This window comes from Suncus etruscus, chromosome 2 (genome assembly GCF_024139225.1).
Source record: "Suncus etruscus isolate mSunEtr1 chromosome 2, mSunEtr1.pri.cur, whole genome shotgun sequence".
NCBI classification, from domain to species: Eukaryota; Metazoa; Chordata; class Mammalia; order Eulipotyphla; family Soricidae; genus Suncus; species Suncus etruscus.
In genome coordinates, this window is record NC_064849.1 from 56,691,617 (window position 1) to 56,712,799 (window position 21,183).

The 21,183-nt window shown below is 39.9% G+C and overlaps 1 protein-coding gene across 3 annotated transcripts in view; it reads right to left on the bottom strand.

Moving 5' to 3' along the window:
* The window catches only part of ARHGAP5 (Rho GTPase activating protein 5), an 83,308-nt gene extending 65,155 nt beyond the window's left edge, over positions 1-18,153 (bottom strand). For 2 of the 3 annotated variants that reach the window (XM_049766577.1, XM_049766575.1), the window contains exons 1-2: positions 18,010-18,153; positions 1,579-5,466 (exon numbers count right to left, since the gene is read on the bottom strand). In XM_049766577.1, coding sequence (XP_049622534.1) covers positions 1,579-5,298 — 3,720 coding nt within the window. In that variant the 5' untranslated portion in view covers positions 5,299-5,466; positions 18,010-18,153. The remainder of the gene's footprint in view (positions 1-1,578; positions 5,467-18,009) is intronic. The other variant, XM_049766576.1, reaches the window with a different exon arrangement.
* Between the last annotated feature and the right edge of the window lie 3,030 nt (positions 18,154-21,183).

The window sequence follows — 21,183 nt, forward strand, 5'->3', positions numbered from 1 at the left end:
AAAAGAAAAACAAAAAAGAACAAACAAAAACCAACCCAAATACAAACATACATACATATAAACATATAAATATCCTTCAAGCAAATGGGGTAAAAGGCAAACAGTTGGTCACCAGGATAAAGGGTAAAGCTTATTTTGCAATTCTACCATTATTCTAAATTGAAAATTATATAAAAAGGGTGCCCGAGTAATAATGCAACAGGTAGGCATCTCCTTGCAAGCAGCTGACTCTCTGGTTTGGTACTCAGTAGTACCTTGTATTGCTCCTTACCAGGAGTGAGCCCAGAACATACACAGGAGTAAATCCTGGGCACTGCTGGTATGCCTTCCTCTCACAGCAAAAAAAAAAACTATGTACAAAGTTACCACTACCAAACAATTAAGCACTCCTGCAATCAAAATTTAAAACACACACACACACACACACACACACACACACACAAACAAAAGCTAAGAAATATAAAATGTGTGACGGTATTATTTCTGGTCACTTGGTTATTATCAGGGGCTCAAATATAAACGTTCTCCCCCATTGCAAGCCCACTGAACCTCTATTTTTCTTAATAAACATTAAGTAGCTTTAATAATGTAAGCAAATTAAAAGAAATATCAAAGTCTTTTGACAATGATAAAATGTGCAGTTAGAATCCAGTAATAGGGTGAGTAAAATCTGTGTGATAAGTTGAGCCTGCTGTAAGCCTAGGTCTTACTTCAAAACAATTTACATGCCTAACCTAGAGAACAGTTAGTGATAAAAGAAGGAAAGACTTAAAACTTAAAAGACTTGTAACTTAAAACTTAGAAAACAGAATGGCATCTATCAATTGATATAGAAGATAATGACTACATATAAGAAATTTAGAATAATTTCAATCAAAATATCTTTATCTTTAATTGGGCTTAATAAGAAGCAGTTTGTTATAAATGTTATGATGGATTTAATGAAGAAATTATCAATGTCAATAAAAGCATATTGAGAGCTTTCAGTATTCATTCCTAAGCCAATAAAAAAACCTCCACTTACAAACATTAACTTTGTAAGAGACGATGTATTTCACTTAAATCAAGTATCAAATAGTATTATTGAATAATAATTGAGTAATAAAGCAATTAAGTATAATAGCAACTATGTATATGCTTAATACCATCAGAAATTATCTACTATAATGATAAAAGATAAAACTTACTATTTGGTCAGAATTTTACATTTCAAACTTCAGACTTCAAGCAGTAGACTCCCATCCACAAAGTAGTTGTGTGGAAGTTTATAAATTTTAGGGCTATAAAATGTTAGTTTTATCATACTGTAAAAATAGCTTACCTTCAGACAGGTATATCAAACTAATAATGCAAAACTATTAACCAGAGGGAAAAAAGAGACATACTGAATGATTATAAATAAAAAAGGACATGACTTTCTATCTGGGTTTTTGTAAAAAAAAAAAAAACAACAAAAAAAAAAACATTCTCACCTAAAATTTCTATGCTGAAGAATATGAAATCAAGTTTTTATCCCAAGTAAAATAAATGTCAATAAAATAACCAAAATAATTCACATTAATAAAACATTAAACTTACCTTTTTATCTTCTTTTACTTTGTGTGTTTTTTTCTTCATTTTCTTTTCATCTAACTCCTGGTCCGAAGTGATTGCAGGATTATCAATACCACCTTTCCAAGTTTCGACTGGAGATAGTAGTGGATCTTCTTCACTTCCACGATGTTTTGTTTTTCTTTTTGTTTTAGAAGTAGTGAAAGCTTCATCATCACTTGCATCTGAGTGTGTTCTTCTGTAGTATGATTTGGCTTTACTAAAAAGGGTTTTAGATTTATATTTATATTTTGAAGGCCTCCGCTCTCCATGACTTTTTGAGGTTCTATCAGAAAATCCATTTTCTTCATCTCCTTGGGTGTTATTTACAAATGAGTTTCTAATTTTAATAATGCGATTCTGACTATCATCTGGGACAACATATATCTCATCAGAATAACCCTTTTGTTTAAAAATCGTGTCAATGGGTTCTGCATAATTATCAGATGGATCCATATCTTCAGGATGTGCCAAAGGCACCCGTGAAATATGTTTTCTTGGATTTTTACCAATACCAGCTTCAATTGTTTTTAAAAGGTTTGGATCCAGTTTCTTCACATTTGTCTTGGGTCCTATTGGTTTAGGTTTAATAGGTGGAGGCACTTTATGGTTACGTTCATGGTCATGACAATTTGGGGTGCTATGAATAGGATATTCATTTCCTTCCAAATCTAATCTATACCTAGAACGGTCACTAGGTGTTGGAAGCAACTGGACATCATCCCCAATTGGACTATATGGAGGTGGTGCTTCCGTATCATCATCTGAATCAAGGTAGGGGTTATAGGGAAAACAGTCTCTGGGAGATGGTAGAAAAACATCCTCATTTTGATGAGCTGATTCCCTTGTATTATCAGACAAATACGAATTTTCTATCATATTTTTTTTCTCAAGAACGTCACTAAAAAATAGTGTAAAGACCTCTGTTTGCCGATGATACTGAGATAAAGAATATAATGCTGTGAATTTAGCAGTGATCTCAGTTGCAATATGTTCTCCTTCAGTCATTAACTCCTTAATGGCCTCATTTTCAAAAAAGTCTGCTTGGCTATCAGTAACTGCCACCAGTTGTACAGGAATGGTGTCCTGAACTTCTGATAAAAATGCTCTAAGCATTCCCATTGATGCTTTCCGCTTAGCAGAATAAACTAATATATATCCATGAACCAGTTCATCTTTCCTTACTCCAATTGAGGAATGATATGACAATATTGTGATCTGTATTCGTCTCCTTTTCTCACCAATTATTTTATCAAGCATTAAGGAATTATTTTGCCCAGATTGTGCAGCACTGCAAGAATGAGAATCTAGGAAAGGTGAAAGAATAAGATCCACACTAAATGGATCACCACACATGGCACACATGACAATTCTCAAGTCAGCTTCAGCTACATCCTTATTTGTGGGAACTGGGCTCACCATATCTAAGTTGTGTTTAACTGATTCTAATACTCCTCTTAGAGCTTGCTTTATTTGAGTTTCATTAAATTTCCGAGGATATGTACCAGCAGGAACATCTACAAAAGGACACTGTAACTTGTTTGCCAACTGTTGCCCTTGGTGCCTGAGAATTGGTAGATTTTTACTTATAGACTCTCTCTGATTAGCTAGAATTAGCGTAAATGGAAGATTTGCCATATATTTATCTTTTCTGATCTGAGAGGCTTCAGTTCTTATTTTCCCAATAAATTCCCCAATAAAATTCAGCGATTCAATGGAATTAAATACACAGAAGCACCCATGTGGTTTAAAGGCAGCAGTCCATAATTGACTTAGAAAGTAAGGCGACTTGGCATCAACTGGCCGAAGATCAAGTTCATAAATTTTTCCATCTAAGGCATACTCATCATCAGTGGATTGTGTCCTTATCTCATTCGCTAATTCTTGAGCAAGGCCATCTTTCCCTAAAATAAAAAGATTAACTTTGTCTATATTGGTGCTGTCAGGATAGACTCTTAAACGACCATGATCCAACTGCAGAAGACTGCTGGCAAGTAATTGCTCCACTTTAATGTCTGTACAATTTTGGCCACTAAGACATGTTTCTTTAGTGGGATGATAAACAAATCCTATATGCTTAAGTAAAAGAGACTCCCTATCAGGTGCAAGTTTCTGTAAAGCTTTATATCTAGGTTCTTCACTCAAAACTGTATGAATCTCGCTCATTTTATCCGAACTAGGTGTTGCATTTAGATCTAAATCATAAAAAAGTTCAGAATGCTCAAAAAGCATTTCCTGAAACTCTTCTTTGGCTTTTTCAACTATTTCTCGCTGATGCCTACTATATACCTCTTTGCTATCAGCCTCAGTGATATATTTGAAGGCTTCATCCTCCATAACAAAGCACATGACTTCCTCCCATGGTTGTCCAGGTGAAATAAATTGGATTTTTTCCAAAGTCTTTTTGAATTTTTCCTTCATTTCTACCCTCCTTTTCTCTGATATTAGATGTTGTACATGGTTCTGGTAGACTTTTTCAGCTTCTAAAGTGCTCAGGAGGTCAAACGGTATTCGTCTATCATTAATTTTGTCTATGTGGTCAGTTTCATCCCAAGGTGTTTTTTCTAGCACCACAAAGCATAACTGAAAATCTGGTCTCTTTTCCATTAATTTCAGAGCTTCTGGCCAATTTAAATGTTCAATTTCTTCTAAATTTGGCAAAAGAGTGTTAAAAGCTCTTGGTAAAGTATTTATATATTCTTCTCTCCTTTTTCTTATATGTTCCTGTTTAAGTTGTTCTATATGTTTTGAGAATGTATTTCTGGCTTTTCGTGTTCCCTCTAAGTTGATGTATTCTTCATAATCAGGATGATTTTTTAATTTATTACTAACAGTTTTCCAAGTTGCATGATAATCTCTCACAGTCTGCACAAGTTTTTCAAACTTATCCGTTGCTGTGACAACAAGTTGTCTCTGTGTTTTATAAGCATCCAGATAGGGAATAATTTTCGGCTTGCCACGAGTTTTATCCAACATTTGTACCAATGCAGTGAAACATGTCTCAATGTTGACATTAAATCTTGCTGATGTTTCCACTACAAGAAGGTTCTTTTTGTTTGAGGCAAATGCCTGAACTTCTCTAAGATAATGATCCACACACTCATCACATTTAGTAGCTGCTATTATTACAGGTTTTTTTGATTTTGATAATTGGACAAAAAGGTTATTCACAAATTTAAGTTGATCATCAAACTTCCTATTGCATCCCTGACTTACATCAATGCACAATAAGAAGCCATCTACATTGAGCTTTCCTTCAGGCATTTGTTTTTGTTCAAAGTCTTGCTCCAAGCCTAGCTGATCAGTGCAAATGTACATAAGTTTTTCTGCTGACTGCAATTTAGAAGCAGCTGCACGTTTTATATACGGTTGCAAATTTGTACTCCGATGAGGCAAGAAAGTCTGGTCATCAATGAACTCTGTTTGTTCAATAACATGAATTTTGCATTCTATTCCGTCTTCACCATTTTGTATAATGTCCCCCCAGTACAAAAAGTGATCATTGTTTACTACACGTCCTCCAAAGTCAATGGTGCTAAGTACGGAAGTATGCTCTGGATAATATTCATCTGCCTTTGAGCGAACAAACCTATTGCACAGACAAGATTTTCCAACTCCACAGTTACCCTTGTCTTTTTCAGTCCCAGAGAGTCCAACTACACTGATGGTATAGGATGGGGGACGAGGTTCTTTATTTTTTGCCATCATAACTCTATTCTCATGTCTCTACATTCATAAAGGTAAGCAGATATACTTCTCATTCTGAAAATAAAATCAAGTCAAAATATAGATTCTGTATTTCAGAACTATATTTGATTCTTTGTATTTCCCTCATTTCTCTGAAGAAAGGTCCTCAAGATCATATGGATCATCTTCCTAAAAATGAGAAAGAAAGAACAAATCTCAGTTATTAAGTTACACATATTATAGATGTCCGTTCAAAAAACAATGAGAGTTTAATATGTGCAATTTAAGAAATCATTATGGAGACATTTTGTGGTTTACTGCTATAAATGTAAGATGACCTCAAAATGTATGGCAGTTAGAGGCTTGGAAGCTAGTTAAAAGGGCTGGAATACATGTTTTGCATGCAGAAACCTCTGGTAGAATCCTAACACCAAACTGAGTAGAAGCTCTTTAAACACTGCCAAGGTATGAGCCCCCCACACAAACCCCAATTAAAGCGACATAAAATGTAATGCTATTTCTCAAGATCAGAGCAATGGTACAATAGATAAAGTACTTTTTACAAGCAGTTGACCCTGGTTCGACACCAGGCATCACATGTGGTCCTTTGAACACCTCTAGGAATGATCCCATAACACAAACCAGAATCAAGCTGTGAACACTGGACGTAGCATCAAAATAAAATAAACAAATGTAATGTGATTTCTCAAACTTAAAAAACATACCTATTAACTAAACAGCTATTTGTCTTCATTTCTCCCTAAGTGTCTGAATATAAAACTAATCTTTTCTCTTTCCTCAATTTTTCTACCTCTAAGAAACAAACAGTTTGCTGTAAACAACTTCCCTAAAAACTTATAAACACTTCAGTTATGCCTTCCCTAAACATTTGTTCCCTAAAATAGAATTTCAAATTATACCATTCCTTAAAACTTGTTCCCTAAAACAGTATTTCCTAAGAATTTAACAAGATTTTAGATTGCAGGCGAGGTAGATGAGTGGATGTTTGCTTGGGGTCCTACCTGGAGATGTTCAGGGCTTATTCCTGGCTCTTTCTCAGAGATCATTCTTATGCAGGGCAAATACAGTAACCCCTGTAATATTTCTCTGGAATCACGATCTTAGAATTTTAAGGGTTGCTTTATCCTCCCAAGAAGTATTAACATATTCCTGTAAAATTTGTCAATTATAATTGAAAGCAATGAAGAACTCAAGTACATAACAGGAAATAGAAATGGACAATTAAGAAATACAATGTTTAGGGGCCAGAGCAATAGCATGGAGGTAAGGCATTTGCCTTGCATGCAGAAGGATAGTGGTTCGAATCCCGGGATCCATATGGTCCCCCAAGCCTCGATTTCTAAGTGTAGAGCCAGGAGTAACAAAAAAAAAAAAAAAAGGCAAACAAAAAAAAAGAAATACAATGTTAGTATTTAAATCAATGCTTTACTAAGGTGAACTGAATGACCCATGTTTTTTATAGATACCACATAATACAGTGGACTGAGCAGGTGGCCCACAGGAATCATTCTTAGTGACACTCAGGGAAGACCAGAGCTACATACATACCAAGCAGTGCTAGGAAGTGGGACATGAATGTGATGCCAAAACAGAATGCTTGGCATGAGCTTTATTAATACTTGAGGCATATCCCCAGTCTCAGTACTAAATTGTCTTATTTCAAGCCCAAATCTGTAAAATACAGTGAATTAAGTAAAAATAAATTTTAGCCTTAATTTCTAACTAGAGTTGAAGCTTGAAATTTCTATCAAAAGACCAAAGCTATAGTACAATGGGTAAGGCAGCTGACTTGGGTTCAATCTCCAGTATCCCATGTGGTCCCCTGAGACTGCCAGGAATGATTCCTGAGTAGAGTCATGAGTACCTAGAGAATTGTTGGGTGTGGCACAAAAACAAACAAATGGAAAAATCTATCAAATTATTTCTAAATGTCCTTGATTTCTTCATTTATTTTTTCCTAAAAGTTACAAAAGGGTATAGGCCACATTTGGAGTCAAATGCAAAAAAGATTCTCAAATATATAATTTGATGTGGAGTCTTAGAATTATTTGGTATCAACAATACTATGACTTTCAAGAATTTCATGTAATTTAATTTTATTTATGTAAAAATAATAAATCAGTAACTTTGAGAATTTTATTTAACTTAATGGGATTCTTTGTATATGGGAAGCTTGTATTCCAGGGGTGGCGAACACAAGGCACTCGAGCCACATGTGGCTCCCGGCCAAAATTAATGCAGCTCTCTGCCTCTTATCATTATTTTGTGTACTGTGGCTCTTTGCCAAGTTTGGATTTTGTTCTGCTGCCTCTGAGGAGGGACCTCTGAGGAAAGATCTCCGAGCCCGTAGTCCCACCCCCAGGCTGCGTCATCCCGTCTCCCATCCCTCGGAAACAACTGCACGGGCCAGCAAGCGGGGACTCGTGTGTCACACGTTGGGCCACATCTTGCCGTTAGTTCTTAGTGTGGAGGACGCAGCACACCCTCACCATCACTGCAGGATGTTTACCCTCACTCAAAATGGCAAAATCAGTATGTTTAATATATTATTGTTAAAATTATATGCTTTTGTGTGAGTGTCTGTTTTGGCAGGTCACTGCGTGGTGTGGCTCTCTGACTCTCACAGTTTAAAATTTTGGCTCTTTGTGTTGAACTTGTTCGCCACCCCTGATCTATATTATATAATCATACATATAATATGTGGATTGTATAATATATACCTAGAATTAAACACATCTAAGGGTTCTGCTCTCGTGCTATAAATCTCAAAGAAGCTGAGCTACATTGTAAATAATTTAAGATAAAAAAAGGTATGAGTAGAAATAAAAACTCCATTACAAAACAAATTAAAAACTTCGAAGAAGGGAATTAAGATGAGAAGGCATAAAAATCATTACTCTTTCACTAGTCGTTGAAATCAAGAGATATAAATTCAACTTCATAAGGTTAGATACAATACTGATATTTCAACACATCTTAATTTGATCATGATAATCTGAATAATGACTAAGGTAAATAAAGTAGCTTTGGACTGGGGAGATGGCTAAAGGGTTAAAGTATAAGCCTTGATTGTGGGAGTTACAGGATGAATTCCCCAGCAGTGACTGGGTGCCAAAGCCTTTCTAGGTGAACACCCCAAACCAGTAAGGTTTTGCATGACACTTATAATTTTTATAATAAATTCACAGTAAACTATTAATAAAACACAATGAAAAAGAACATCCCATCCTTCTTTCTAACAGTGCTGTAGGGCCTATTACCTGTTGGTATACTAAAGTCAGCTTTAGGTCATATGTCATCACATAGATTACATCAGAGTGTAGATCTATGGTAAATTTTTTTCACATCAACATGGGAAAAAAGATGTTGAGTAAATAGTTGCTCTATCATAATTCTCATCAAGTAGCACCTTCCTTTTCTGATTTACAGATTTACTTATCTCAGAAGCTTCTGTTTAAAGAAAAAGGTTAGTCAAACCTATGCTAAGCGAAAAATGTCATCAATCTACCTGAAAAAGATTTTGTCATTTGTTTAATGTGAACATAATACCGCCACCTCATACAAGAAAGATCTATAGGGGCCGGCGAGGTGGCGCTAGAGGTAAGGTGTCTGCTTTGCAAGCGCTAGCCAAGGATCAGGACGGAGGTTCGATCCCCTGGTGTCCCATATGGTCCCCCCAAGCCAGGGGCGATTTCTGAGCACTTAGCCAGGAGTAACCCCTGAGCATCGAACGGGTGTGGGCCGAAAAAACAAACAAACAAAAAAAGATCTATAACAAATTGTTCTTTATGAAAAGAAGAGAACTTCAGTTACTTGGATAGTTTATATATCCAACATCATCGTCCTCAGCATCCAGGTCAAAACTGCTCTTAAACTAACCAAGGTATTTTTTCTTGTGTACTCAGAATTAAATACCTTGCTTTCTTTTTCTTTTAAACACCTCGCTTTCTATTCTGTCAACTAAGAGTCAATGTAGCACAGAATGTTAACCTGAAAATTCCTTTCAAAATATATTTAAGAGTAATATTTGCTATTAGATGTAGCTTTATATGAATTTCATATAATTATTATTTTGTCTTACAATCCAGTATCATGCTCTGCTTCTTTCAGGAATAAACCAAAAGTAGTAATGACTATTTCAAAAATGTAAATGATGCCTCCTTTTTCTTTTTGGTTTTTGAGCCACACACAGAAATGTTCAGGACTTATTCCTGGTTCTGAGTTCAGGCATCATTTTTGGCGGTACTGGGGAAAAAGGGAAAAAGAGGCATTATAGGTGCCAGAAATTGAACCCGAGTAGACACTCACAAGGCAAGCATCCTATCTAACATACTACCTATCTCCACCCAGGATAGCCAAACACATACTGAAAAGAAGTTGGGTGGCATCTCTTTATCTAACCTGAAGGTATACTATAAAGCCATAGTGATCATACTGCCTATCTCCAAAATTTCACTTTCTTAAAGGGCTGTTTCTTAAAGAGACACTTCTTAAAGAGCGGTTTCTTAAACACTTTCTTAAAGAGCTGTTTTTGATAATCTGCTGTGTAATTTTTTTGCCCCTTTAATTTTAAGCATATTATATGTTCCTTTAGAGTTAGGGTTTATTATTATTATTATTTTGTTTTGCAACTTGTCACAAAATGGTTGCACAAAAGGTATCATAAAAGTATCTATGAGGCTGAGATATAGTTTAGCAAAGAATATTTGCCAAGCATATCTGAGGCTCTGATATGGTTCTCAAGACTATAAGAGAAAAAGAGAAAGAAAAATATTTTATCTTTCCTTAAGACTATGTATGGAAATTTTCATTGGCCTTATCTTAAAAATGTGCCCAGAATTTACCACTGTTTAACTACTTCTGCTATAATTCTAATCCCATCCACCATCACACCTTTAGCTCTAGATTATTCCAGCGTTCTAATTTCTCTGATTTCCCTTTTGATTCCTACTCACTTCCTCCCACCCCCAGCCTATTCACATCAGACTAGATAGCATTCCTTTGGAAACTTAAGTCAGATCCTTCCATCATTCTGTCTGCTCAAACCTCCAATGGCTTAAATAAGTAGAAGTTAAGGTCTTTTACTTATTGCTTTGGGGGAAATACTCCACAGTGCTCAGGTATTTTTTTTTGGGGGGGGTCACACCCAGCAGCGCTCAGGGGTTACTCCTGGCTCTACGCTCAGAAATCGATCCTGGCAGGCTCGGGGGACCATATGGGATTCCGGGATTCAAACCACTGTCCTTCTGCATGCAAGGCAAACACCCTACCTCCATGACATCTCTTGGGCCTTCACACTGCTCAGGTTTAATTCCTTTCCCTGGACAGGAGACAATATGTGATGCCAGGGATCTAATAATCTGGCCCCAAGGTCAAATCTGTTTAAAAGACTTACCCATAGGATTTGCATTGTCCACTGCTAACTTTATGACCTACTCTCAATCTATTCTGCCCATTTTCATACTCTGGACACAAGAGCAATGACTTGTTGCTCAATACTAGACCATGTACTTATTTTTGCATTTAGATTTTCCCAATTATTTCTTAAGCCACTTTCCTTCACTAATTCCTTATGTTCTTTACAAATATTTCTTTAGCAAATTGCCATTGACTCTACCCCTCTCCCCAATCACTTCAGTTTTAGAGAAAAGAACCTCTAAGGCACAAATTTTTATTTCAAGGGCCTCTCATAATTAATAACTGTATGAATCTTAACATTAAAATGAAGTATTATCTGACAAAATTAAAGTATATTAAATTTACTGCATAAGTAGTGTGACTTATTCATCTATAGGGCTTTCTAAAGCTATTTATAGAGAAAATATACATGTATTTTCAGGTCCCAAAGTTTAGTCAAACCTTAAGTCACCAGAATGAAGATGATTACTATTAATTTAAAAATATATTTTTAGGGGTAGGGTATTCATACAGCAGGTAAGGTGCATGCCAGGTATACAGCCATGCTCAGTTTGATCACTAGCAGCAAATGATCCCTAAGCATAGAGCTAGGAGTAAGCCCTGAGCAGTCAGGTGGTCCAAGCTCCTCCCCACAAACAAAAATTTATTTCATTTTTTTTTTTTTTGAGTAGTAATCCAGTAATTCTGGCTCTGTGCTACAGCAACACTCTGGCAGTGCTCGGAAACAATACGGGATGCTAGGGTCCCAAACAGGGTTGACTGCGTACAAGGTAAGTGCCTTACCCAATGCATTATCTCTCTGGCCCAGAACCAAAAACTTTAATCACAAATATTATACAAGAAATTACATTTTCAAGACCGAGACCTAATTAATTTTGTGATTATATGCTCCATCTTACTCTCATAAATAAAATATTTCTTGTATAAACAAGTGTTCAAAAAAGACAGATTAAAGCCTAAGGACTATTAAATTGTCTAGAATAGTTTAAGAATAAAAATAGTTACTGTACTCAAAGACGCATAGGACATAATATGGATATAATATTTCTCTTTTTAAGTTTTTGAGCCATCATCAAGCAGTGCTCAGAGAACCATGTGGTATGTGGATGAAAATGTAGGACTCCTAAATGCAAAGCATGTACTCTGGTCATTTGACCCCTATCACTCTGGATCCCATGTGTTTTGTTTTTAATGTCCCTAATTCAATTTTATTTTGAGGGGAAAACCACATCCGGCAGTGCTAAAGGAACTCTGTATTGTAAGGGACTGAATCCCAAATACACATGTCTTAAAGGCCTTTGAGCCAACCAATGCTGTTAATTCTTCTTAACACATTATTGATGCTGTAGGAAAGAAACAGCCTTAAACAGTCTTTTTGGTGGGGAGGAGTTTGCGTTATACCAGGTAGTGCTATGGATGACGAGGCACCTCCAGTGTTGTTCTAGAGGCAAAGTGGTGCCAGGGGTCAAATTTGCTTATTTTAACATTCAAGGTACCTAATTAGTAAACAAATGCTATACCTGTAGAAAGTCGTATTTTATGTAATGTTTGGCCAAAACTTCTAACAAACAGCACTTTTAGATTAAAAGGAATACAAAAATGTCATCATTTCTATGAACTACTCTTCTAACAGGACTATAATCAGGTAATTAAAGAAAAATATCTATAAAGTTTCAATCACTTATGTATGACTAAATACTCTGGAATCATACAGTGGAGGGATATAGGATTAAACAGTTTACAGAGATGCAGGAGGCTTTTTGGTTTGTTTTCACCATATCCTTTACACCTAAACAGGACTTGACACGGTGAGAGGGAACTCAAGATAATTGATAACTATACAAATAAATCTCCATCCTACATACACCATTAGGCAATCTTGAAATTGCCATGTAGTTATAATTAACAAAAAAATTATAAACTGGGGCCAAAGCAGTGGCGCAGTAGTAGGGCATTTGCATTGCAGTTGACCTACTCTGACCTAGGATGGACCACACAGTTCGATCCCCAGCGTTCCATATGGTCCCCCAAGCCAGGAGTAATTTCTGAGTGCACAGCTAAGAGTAACCCCTGAGCGTCACCAGGTGTGACCCAAAAACAAGACAAAAAAAGTGTGTGTGTGTGTGTGTGTGTGTGTGTGTGTGTGTGTGTGTGTGTGTGTGTATTATTATTAAACCCATAAAGTCCAGTAGGGCAGAATGTTCTAGTAAAAGAAAATTTCAAGATTGCCAGTGCATACATTCATTAACACAAACTATGAGATTAATTCAAGGCCTAAAGTCTCAAAGAAGTAAAAGAATCCAAGCACGTGATAAATACTCTACAAGTTCCCCAAGTCCTATTCAGTAACAATTATTCTGTTTTTATCTAATCTTATTTTTTGGTACCACAGTAATTACTTCTCAGAAAAAATTTTTCCACTGTTTAAAATAGTATAAACCCAAAGTAGTACTTATAAAATTAATTAACATGCATTTTCATCTAACAGCATGTTGTCTCTTTAGAGGCCTTTGTATGAAAGTTATTCTAAATTCTTCCTGAGTCCGTTTCCTTATTCCATGGTGAAAAGAACCAAAGGTCACTCATTTATATCAAGCTATGTAAACAACTCCAAAGTATTTACTGTGCTTATTTGCTATCTGCTTAAGCTTTATGTCTCAAGTTTTGACAGTACAAAGGTTAAATCCAATAAGCCAGTGCTATAATATATATACTCATTTCCTTTTGGAGTCAGGGCCAATTCTATCACTTTCATTATACAAATACTTAAACTATGGTAAGTAAAACTGAGCAATTTCCTTAATGATTGGATTGTTAAATTCAACAAAAATCTCAGAAATGAACAGAGATGAAAAAAGGAGACAGGTAAACAACTCAGCAGCAGAGCACTTGAATGTAAAAGGATCACAGCATCACCAAAAATTTTGCTAGGATGTAGAGCCAGAGCAATTATAGAGCGGTTCAAGTGCTTGCTCAATATGGTTTTTCAAACCTGCCAGGAGTGATTCCCTAAGAGCAGTGCCAGGAGTAAAGCCTGAATACTGCTGGGTGAGGCCAAAAAAATAAAAAAAATAAAAAGGAGGGCTAGGATATATGTTGTTCAGTGTTGTGTACATATATACCTCACACTCATGAAGCACACTCATTTGATCCCTAACACCACTACCAATAAAAGGGTTGGGGTAGAAAAGCACTTTTCCTAATTTTATTTTTTTTAAAGCAGTTTATTAATTAATTGCTTTACGGGCCACACCCAGGGATGCTCAGGGGTTACTCCTAGCTCTGTGTTCAGAAATCACTCCTGGCAAGCTCGGATAACCATATGGGATGCCAGGAATTGAACCAGATTGTCCTGGGTTGGCCGCATGCAAGGCAAATCCTTGCCGCTGTGCTATCTTTCCAGCCCTTTTACCACTAATTTTAAACTCAGAGAAAAAGACAAAATGTTACCAGGGGTAAGGGAGATTTCCTTTCGGATATTTATTTGAAGGTAGTTGGGGCCTAGGTAACTGAGAAGCATCATGCATGAACCAGGGTTTTGTGAACCATAACTGCCCTACAAGGTCAGACATTCCTCATCCCAGTGTTATCTGATAAACTCATGGTATAGATATTTGAATACATGAAAGACTGCTGCAAAAGTTGAAATCTATCACAGCTTACAAAAACAAAACTTTTTTTTTGGTTTTGGGGCCACACCTGGTAGTGCTCTCAGGTTTTAGCCTGACTGTGCTCAGGGATCACAGTTGGCAATGCTCAAGGGACCTTATGGGAGCTTCTGTGGTGCCCAGGATATTGAACCCGGGTCAGCCATGTGCAAGGCAAACTCTGCTTGCTATACACATTATACATTATATCCGGTCCTTCTAAATTTTTTCATTAAAGGCTTGACTAATATTTTAGGCTCTGTGTTCCATACATCTTTTGCAACTACCATCGCAGTACAAAGGCAAACATAGATACAAAGAATATGTTCAGGAGCACTGAAATTTAAATTTCATATAATTTTCAGCATCACAAAACTTTGGTTTCATCAACCATTTCAAAACAAAAAAAGCCATTAAACAAAAACAAGCAGCAGGACTTATTTGGCTCAGAGGCTATATAATCTACAGAGATCTACAAGAAATTTAAAGTTTCAGTTAGAAGAAAGAATTTGAGAGAATTTTGAAAAATAGATTTTTGTTTATTTATTTTTGGTTTTGGGGCCACACCTGGTGGTGCTCGGGTTTACTCCTGACTCTGCATTCAGAAATCACTCCTGACAGACTCTAGAGAGCATATGGGATGCTGGGGATCAAACCAAGGTCAGCAGCATACAAGGCAAAGGCCCTATCTGCTGTGCTATTGCTCCAGCCCCTGGACTTACTTGGATTTTTAAAAAGAAGTCTTTCAAGGGTGAATTAGGATGAAGTGCCTGAGTATAGTTGTCATGCTGTAAAGAATTACTTTTTCCCCCCATTTAATCCATTTATTTCTATAGTTATGACTACAGAAGACTTTTAGAAAACAAATTAGACCTTGTAATAAGCAAAAAAAAAATTGTAAGATGGAAGTGAACACGAAACTAGATTTGAGAATAAAAGGACTTTTTAGGGGCTGTAGTCCAAAAAAATTTTTAGGGCTGGAGATAGGCCAACAACCACTTACAAAGAAATGGGAATTTAGTTAAGTATTAAAAGATCACTTTATGATTTTCTTTTCTTTTCTTTTTTTTTTTTTTTTTTTTAGTTTTTTGGCCATACCCAACAGCGTTCAGTGATCACTCTGGCACTGTTCAGGGGGCTGTATACAGTATCAGAAACCAAAGCTGGGTCAGCTGATGCAAAAAAAGAAATCCTCAAAAACAAAATCATAACCCTGTACTATCTCTCTCTTCTTTTAAAATTAAATCTGTTCTAAAAAATAAATTCTCCTGGTTCACGATAGTATTTTACAAACATCTTTTTAAAACACAGACATTACTATATCTGAACACTATACAATACTTCATGAATCCGTATACCTTCTTGGTGTGCCAAAAAAAGAGAAAATCATGGATCTTAAACCTAGTCATTTTTTAAATGGCACTATGGAAAATGAAATTGTGAAAGATTTAACTTATTCTGTAGCTACCAAAAATACCTCTTTTATATTTAGCATTTAAGATGAGAACACCAAAGCTTCAACCCTAATACCTATAAGTCTTTTATTTTCTTAAAAAAAACTCAAGGTCAAAGTTATTTTCTCCCAAATAGTTGTACACTAAATTTGCCTAACAAAGAAAGGGAAGGACTATGGTTTGAAAATATTTGGATGAGGCTGGAGAAGCTCACCAGGCTGAGTATGTGGAAGGCCTGTGTTAGTTACCAGACCACATGGTCTTCACAACATAAAATCAGCTATAGCCCCTAAACACAACATAACCTACCATGGCCATCACCCAACCAAAAATATAATAAATAAAAACATAACCACACCATGTGACCAAGTTCTGAGATCAGTCTTGTTGTAATAATTTTTTTCAATGACCAAGTAGTTAAAGAGGGAATGGTACCCCCCCAAAGACTAAAAGATCCTAATTCTTTGACATATCGTATATTGCTAGACTACACCAATCTCCATGGTATCCTGTCTTTTAATATGTAGCCTCGACATGACAACTAAATCCAGTTACATGGTGAGGCCCTAAGTCAATTAAACCAACAGTTACTTCTTGAAACTAAAAAGCAGTTATATACTCAGCACTGTATAATGTATATTATATATATTATATATATATATAATGTATATATAATGGCACTGTATGTTTAGTCACAAAGTGTTCCAAGGCTTACACAACTTTTTAGTGATCTACAATTCTTCTAGGCTCTATTATTGATAAAATGATGCAAGAAATATAAGGAAAACTTAACAAAAAAAAAAAAAACCAAACGAGAAAGCAATTGTAAATAAAAGCAAGGTGAAAAACTGTAAATTGTCCAGAGCGCTAGCAATATGATCAATATGTGTAAAATAGTAAAAGCAGTTTTATCCTACTAAAGTCAATCGGAAATGACATAAACTTACCGAACACTTTACTAACATCACCTTATTCAACCAAGTATTTCTCTGAATAGTCCTGTCTAGATTAAAATATTGGTAAGAATCGCTTTTCAATGGAGGCTTAGAGAATTACTCCTGAGATGAAAATCGTGCCCAACGTAGTTTCAACTCAATGCTGACTTGACACACAAGTGGAGCCAGCAAACCTCATCCTTGGCCCCTCAACACCTGTAGAAGGCAACCTAGGAGGGCAAAGCATCACAAAGGCTGCTTAAACGTTTTCAGGAAAAAAAAAAAATGACATCGACCTACCTACTACAAAAGAATACACAGATGCGGCTGGGGAGCTAAACTTAAGAAAACCGCGCGCGCGCACCATCTGGACCCTCTTCTGGGCTAGCCTGGGCACCTACAGTCCCATTTCCTACGCCAGGGAGGGCGAACGCCCATTTGGGAGATGCGGCAGGCAGGAGTGCGAGCCGGCGTGTCCCCGACCGACAACTTTGGGGCGAGCACCTTCGGCACCGGCCACCCCATGGCCCGCATTTCATCGGAGGAGGGGTGGGTGGGCGTGCGTGCGTGTGTTGTGTGTCTGTGTGCGCGCGTGTCGAGTGTGTCGAGAAGTGCGCGCGCGCTCCCGCGAGCCTCCCCGCCCCCACCCCACCCCGATACTTCCCCGAGTGGACCCCAGACGCGGCCCGGCGAGGGCTCAGATTCCCGCGGCCGGCCACGGGACGGACCTTCAGCGCCCCGAAAGCCGGCCCGCGGGCGTCGCCGGGGAGGCGAAGAAAGTCGGGGCTCAACTTCTCCGCGCCTCCCTGAGCTCCAGCAGCTGGGGCGCAGTGTTGTGGGGGGAGAGGCGCGGGGAAGAGAGGTACAGGTGTCGGGGCCGGGCTCCCGGTCCCCGGGCGGGCGCGGCGACTCAACTTTGCGGCCGGGAACGTGCCGGGGCGGACGCGGCCCCCGCCCCCCGCTCCAGGTGCAACTCGTTAGACCGCAGCCGCGGCCTCGGCGCGAACCTCGCTCGCGGCCCCTCCGCCGCCGGGCCTCGGCCGCCGCAGCCCGGCCCGGCGTCACCTGTGGGAAGGTGCGGGGCTCGCGGCCGCCCGGGAAGCCCGGGCCGAGGCCCCTGCGACCGGTTCCAACCGGCGGCGGCCGGAGCGAGCAGCCGGCAGCGCGGCCTGAGTGCTGGGCGCCGAGGGAGGCTGCGGGGTCCCGCCTGCCTGCCTGCCTCCTTCCTTCCTTCCTCCTTCCTTCCTTCCAACCTACCTCGCCAACGCCGCCGGGCTCCTCGGGCTCCTCACCCGCGGCTGCGGCGCCGGCGGCGGCAGCGGCGACATTCCTGGGGAGCGCTCCCGCTCCCGCCGCCGCCGCCTCCTTCTCCTTCTCTCCTCCTCCTCCACTCTCGGCTCGCCTCTCTCCCCGCGCGCTCCCTGCGGCCGCCTCCCCCTCGCCCGCACACGCGAGCGCGCGCCCCGAAGCTTCGCCCTCACGGCCCCACCGGCTCCGGCGGCGGCTGCTGCTGCTGCCTGGAACCCCCCCCCCCCTCCGCCACCGGCGGCGGCTGCGGCCCCGTCCCTCCCCCCTCCCGTCCGTCCCCAGCGCCCGCCGCCTCAGTAATGGCGGCCACTCGCGCTGACGGAGCTCTCTCGCTCGCTCGCCCGAACTTTACCTCAGCATCTCTTCAGCGCGCAGCGCCAGAACGCACACATTCGCGCGCGTGCGCGTGCGCGCGGCCACTCACACCCGGCGGAGGGAAGGAGGGGGGCGGCGCGCGTGCGCGTCTCCGCGCCTCCCTTGCTCAGCAGCGGCCCCGCCCCCACCGCCCTCGCTTCGCGATGCCGCGCGCGCACGCGCGCGCTCCCGCCTCGGCCCCGCCCCTTTCTCCCTCCCTCCCTCCCTCCCACCCTCCGTCGTCTCCCGGGAGCCTGCGAGGGAAGGCGCGAGCTGTGGAAAGGGGCGAAGGGGAGGGGCGGGGCGGGGGAGAGAGAGAGCGCGCGAGGGGGGGCCGGGAGGGTCCCGCTCCCTCATTGGCTGCGCCCCTCCCCCTCCCGCCGTCGCGCCCGCCCATTGGCTCCCGGGCGGGCCGACTCCATTCCTTCTCACCTTTTCCCTTTCCCCAGTCGGCGTGAGTGTTTTCTTTCCCTCGGCTTTCTCCTCGTCGCCCGGTTCTTCCTTCCCTCAGGCTTTCACCGTCCTCCTCACAGCGGAGAAGACGCTGGCACCCAGTACTTGCTACTTAGCTCGCTCCCGTCTGTTTCGGTTTCGGGCCGTCGGAGAGAAGCCAAGCAAGCAGCGACCTGGACGTCCTGCACCGGGAGACTGAGCCGGAGCTGCCTCAGCCGGGCGAGACTAAGGCTCGGCCCGCGGGACGCCTCGCTCGGTTCTCTGAGCATAAAAGGATCTCAGCTCGTTCGCCACCGTGTTCTTCTGCACCGGATCGCTCGGCCACTGGAGACCTCACGCGCCCTATTCATTCACCCGAAAGCAGAACTCCGAGGAAGCCCCAGCAATCGAGCATTGACTTATGCATATGGCACGGAATGCCCAGGTTCTCAGGCAGATTCCTGGGTATTTTTTTAGGGCAGATGCCAGGACCTGGGGCAGGTTTTAGTTGTGGTTTTCAAAGCCCCCCCCCCAATCTTGTTGCCCCATCACCGGCCTACGCTGAAACCATTGTCCACCTGAGTTCTTAGACCGCCTCAAAAAAAATGGGATTTCAACCTACAGAAATGTGACCAGTGCTTATGTGCGTGTATCTCATCAGGCCATTGGCCATTGAATGGGTGGAAAAAGAAAAAATGGGAGCGCTGACTACCCTGACTTTCATCACTGTAAGAAAAAAATAAAACAACGGTCTTGTGACTTTCCCAAGGTCGTCGGAAAGTGTCTTACACCGAGGTCAGCAGAAAGGAAATTTAAAAAGTGCACAAACACGCATCTAGCTTAATTGTCCAAAAGATAAGACAAAATATAATTTGAGGGAGAATTTCTTTTGGAGAAATGGTAGTTCCCTGATTTGAAAATAATTTTATCATCGGTATGGTTGACATAAAAAAAAAAAAGTCTGCGAGGTCGAAGCGGCTAGGGGTTTGCCTTGCAAGCACATGATCCAGGTTCCATCCGCTGCAACCCAGATGGTCTCCCCAACACTGTCAGGAGTGAGTCCTACTTGGAGAACCACGAGTAATCCCTGAGCATTGCCGAGTGTAGCCCCCAAACAAAAACAAAACAAAGTCTTGGAAAAAAATTCTAGTTAATCATTGTTTCTTACCTCACATAAGGTACTGAAGTTAGTCTGGGTTGCATTTTCATTATAATGATGTAACTGCTGCCATCCTCAAATACGTTTATGGTCTGTCAGTGGGGGAAAAAAAAACAGAATTGCCTTTTGGTTAAAAATGTGTTAGAGAAAATTTACTGACAAGTGTCAATAAATCTGTCACAATATTCCCGCAGAAGTTCTGTTGTTTGTTTTATCCACACCCCTGCCCTTCTACTATCCATATTTCTTAAAGGTAAACAAAGAGATTTTTAATTTCTGTTTCTTACTCTCTAGTTTTAAAACTTCCGATTAAAATGTCTTTTATAGACCGTTCCTTTGCATTTGCCAAGGTACCGAATAGTTTAAATAAGATCTGTAAGTACTTCTTTATTTCAGTTAAAAATCATAGGCAGGAAAGGTTATTAAAGAAAAATTCAATGAAAGTAAATATAAATATTAAAAAGGAGGAAAGGGTCCTAAATGAAAGATTTAGCTTGGGGAATCAAAGTACTGTATAAAATACATTAAGCAAATTCAAAGTCTAAGGAGAGATGTTACTTACAGAGGATCTACCCTAAAGATATTTAAAAATCATTTCATACATAATAAAAATATGCCATAACACATGATCAGGTATCAAGATGAACCAAAGCCAAACTAGGGCTTTTGTTCTATTCATTTATTTTTCAATGAAACAAGATAACTTGTATTGATAAAAACTTGCTATGAAAGATGTGAGAGGAAGAGGGGAAATGTGTTCAAGAGAGAAATAAGCAAACAAAGAAACAGAATATAGATATATGTTCAAGGGAGAAACATGGGCTTGAAGAGCCCAAGTTAGGACTTTATTTTTTACTTTTGGGGCTTATACCCAGCAATGCTCAGGGATTATTCTTGGTTTTACAAAGAGGAATTATCCCTGGTGGTGGGCGAGGGACCATATGGGATGCTGATTATGGAATCGCACGCAAGGCAAACGCCCAACCCTCTACTATGGCTCCAACTGCTCCGCCTCCCCAAGCCAGTGCTTTATTTAAAGGAAACATGGAGATAAAATTACCCTTTCCTTTGAAATGAAATGATACTGGAGGAGTAAAAAAATTAATTGAAACAATTTTTCTCATAATGAAAACGTCATACGATTTTTTTAAAGTCAGTTTTGAAAGGATCATTTTCAT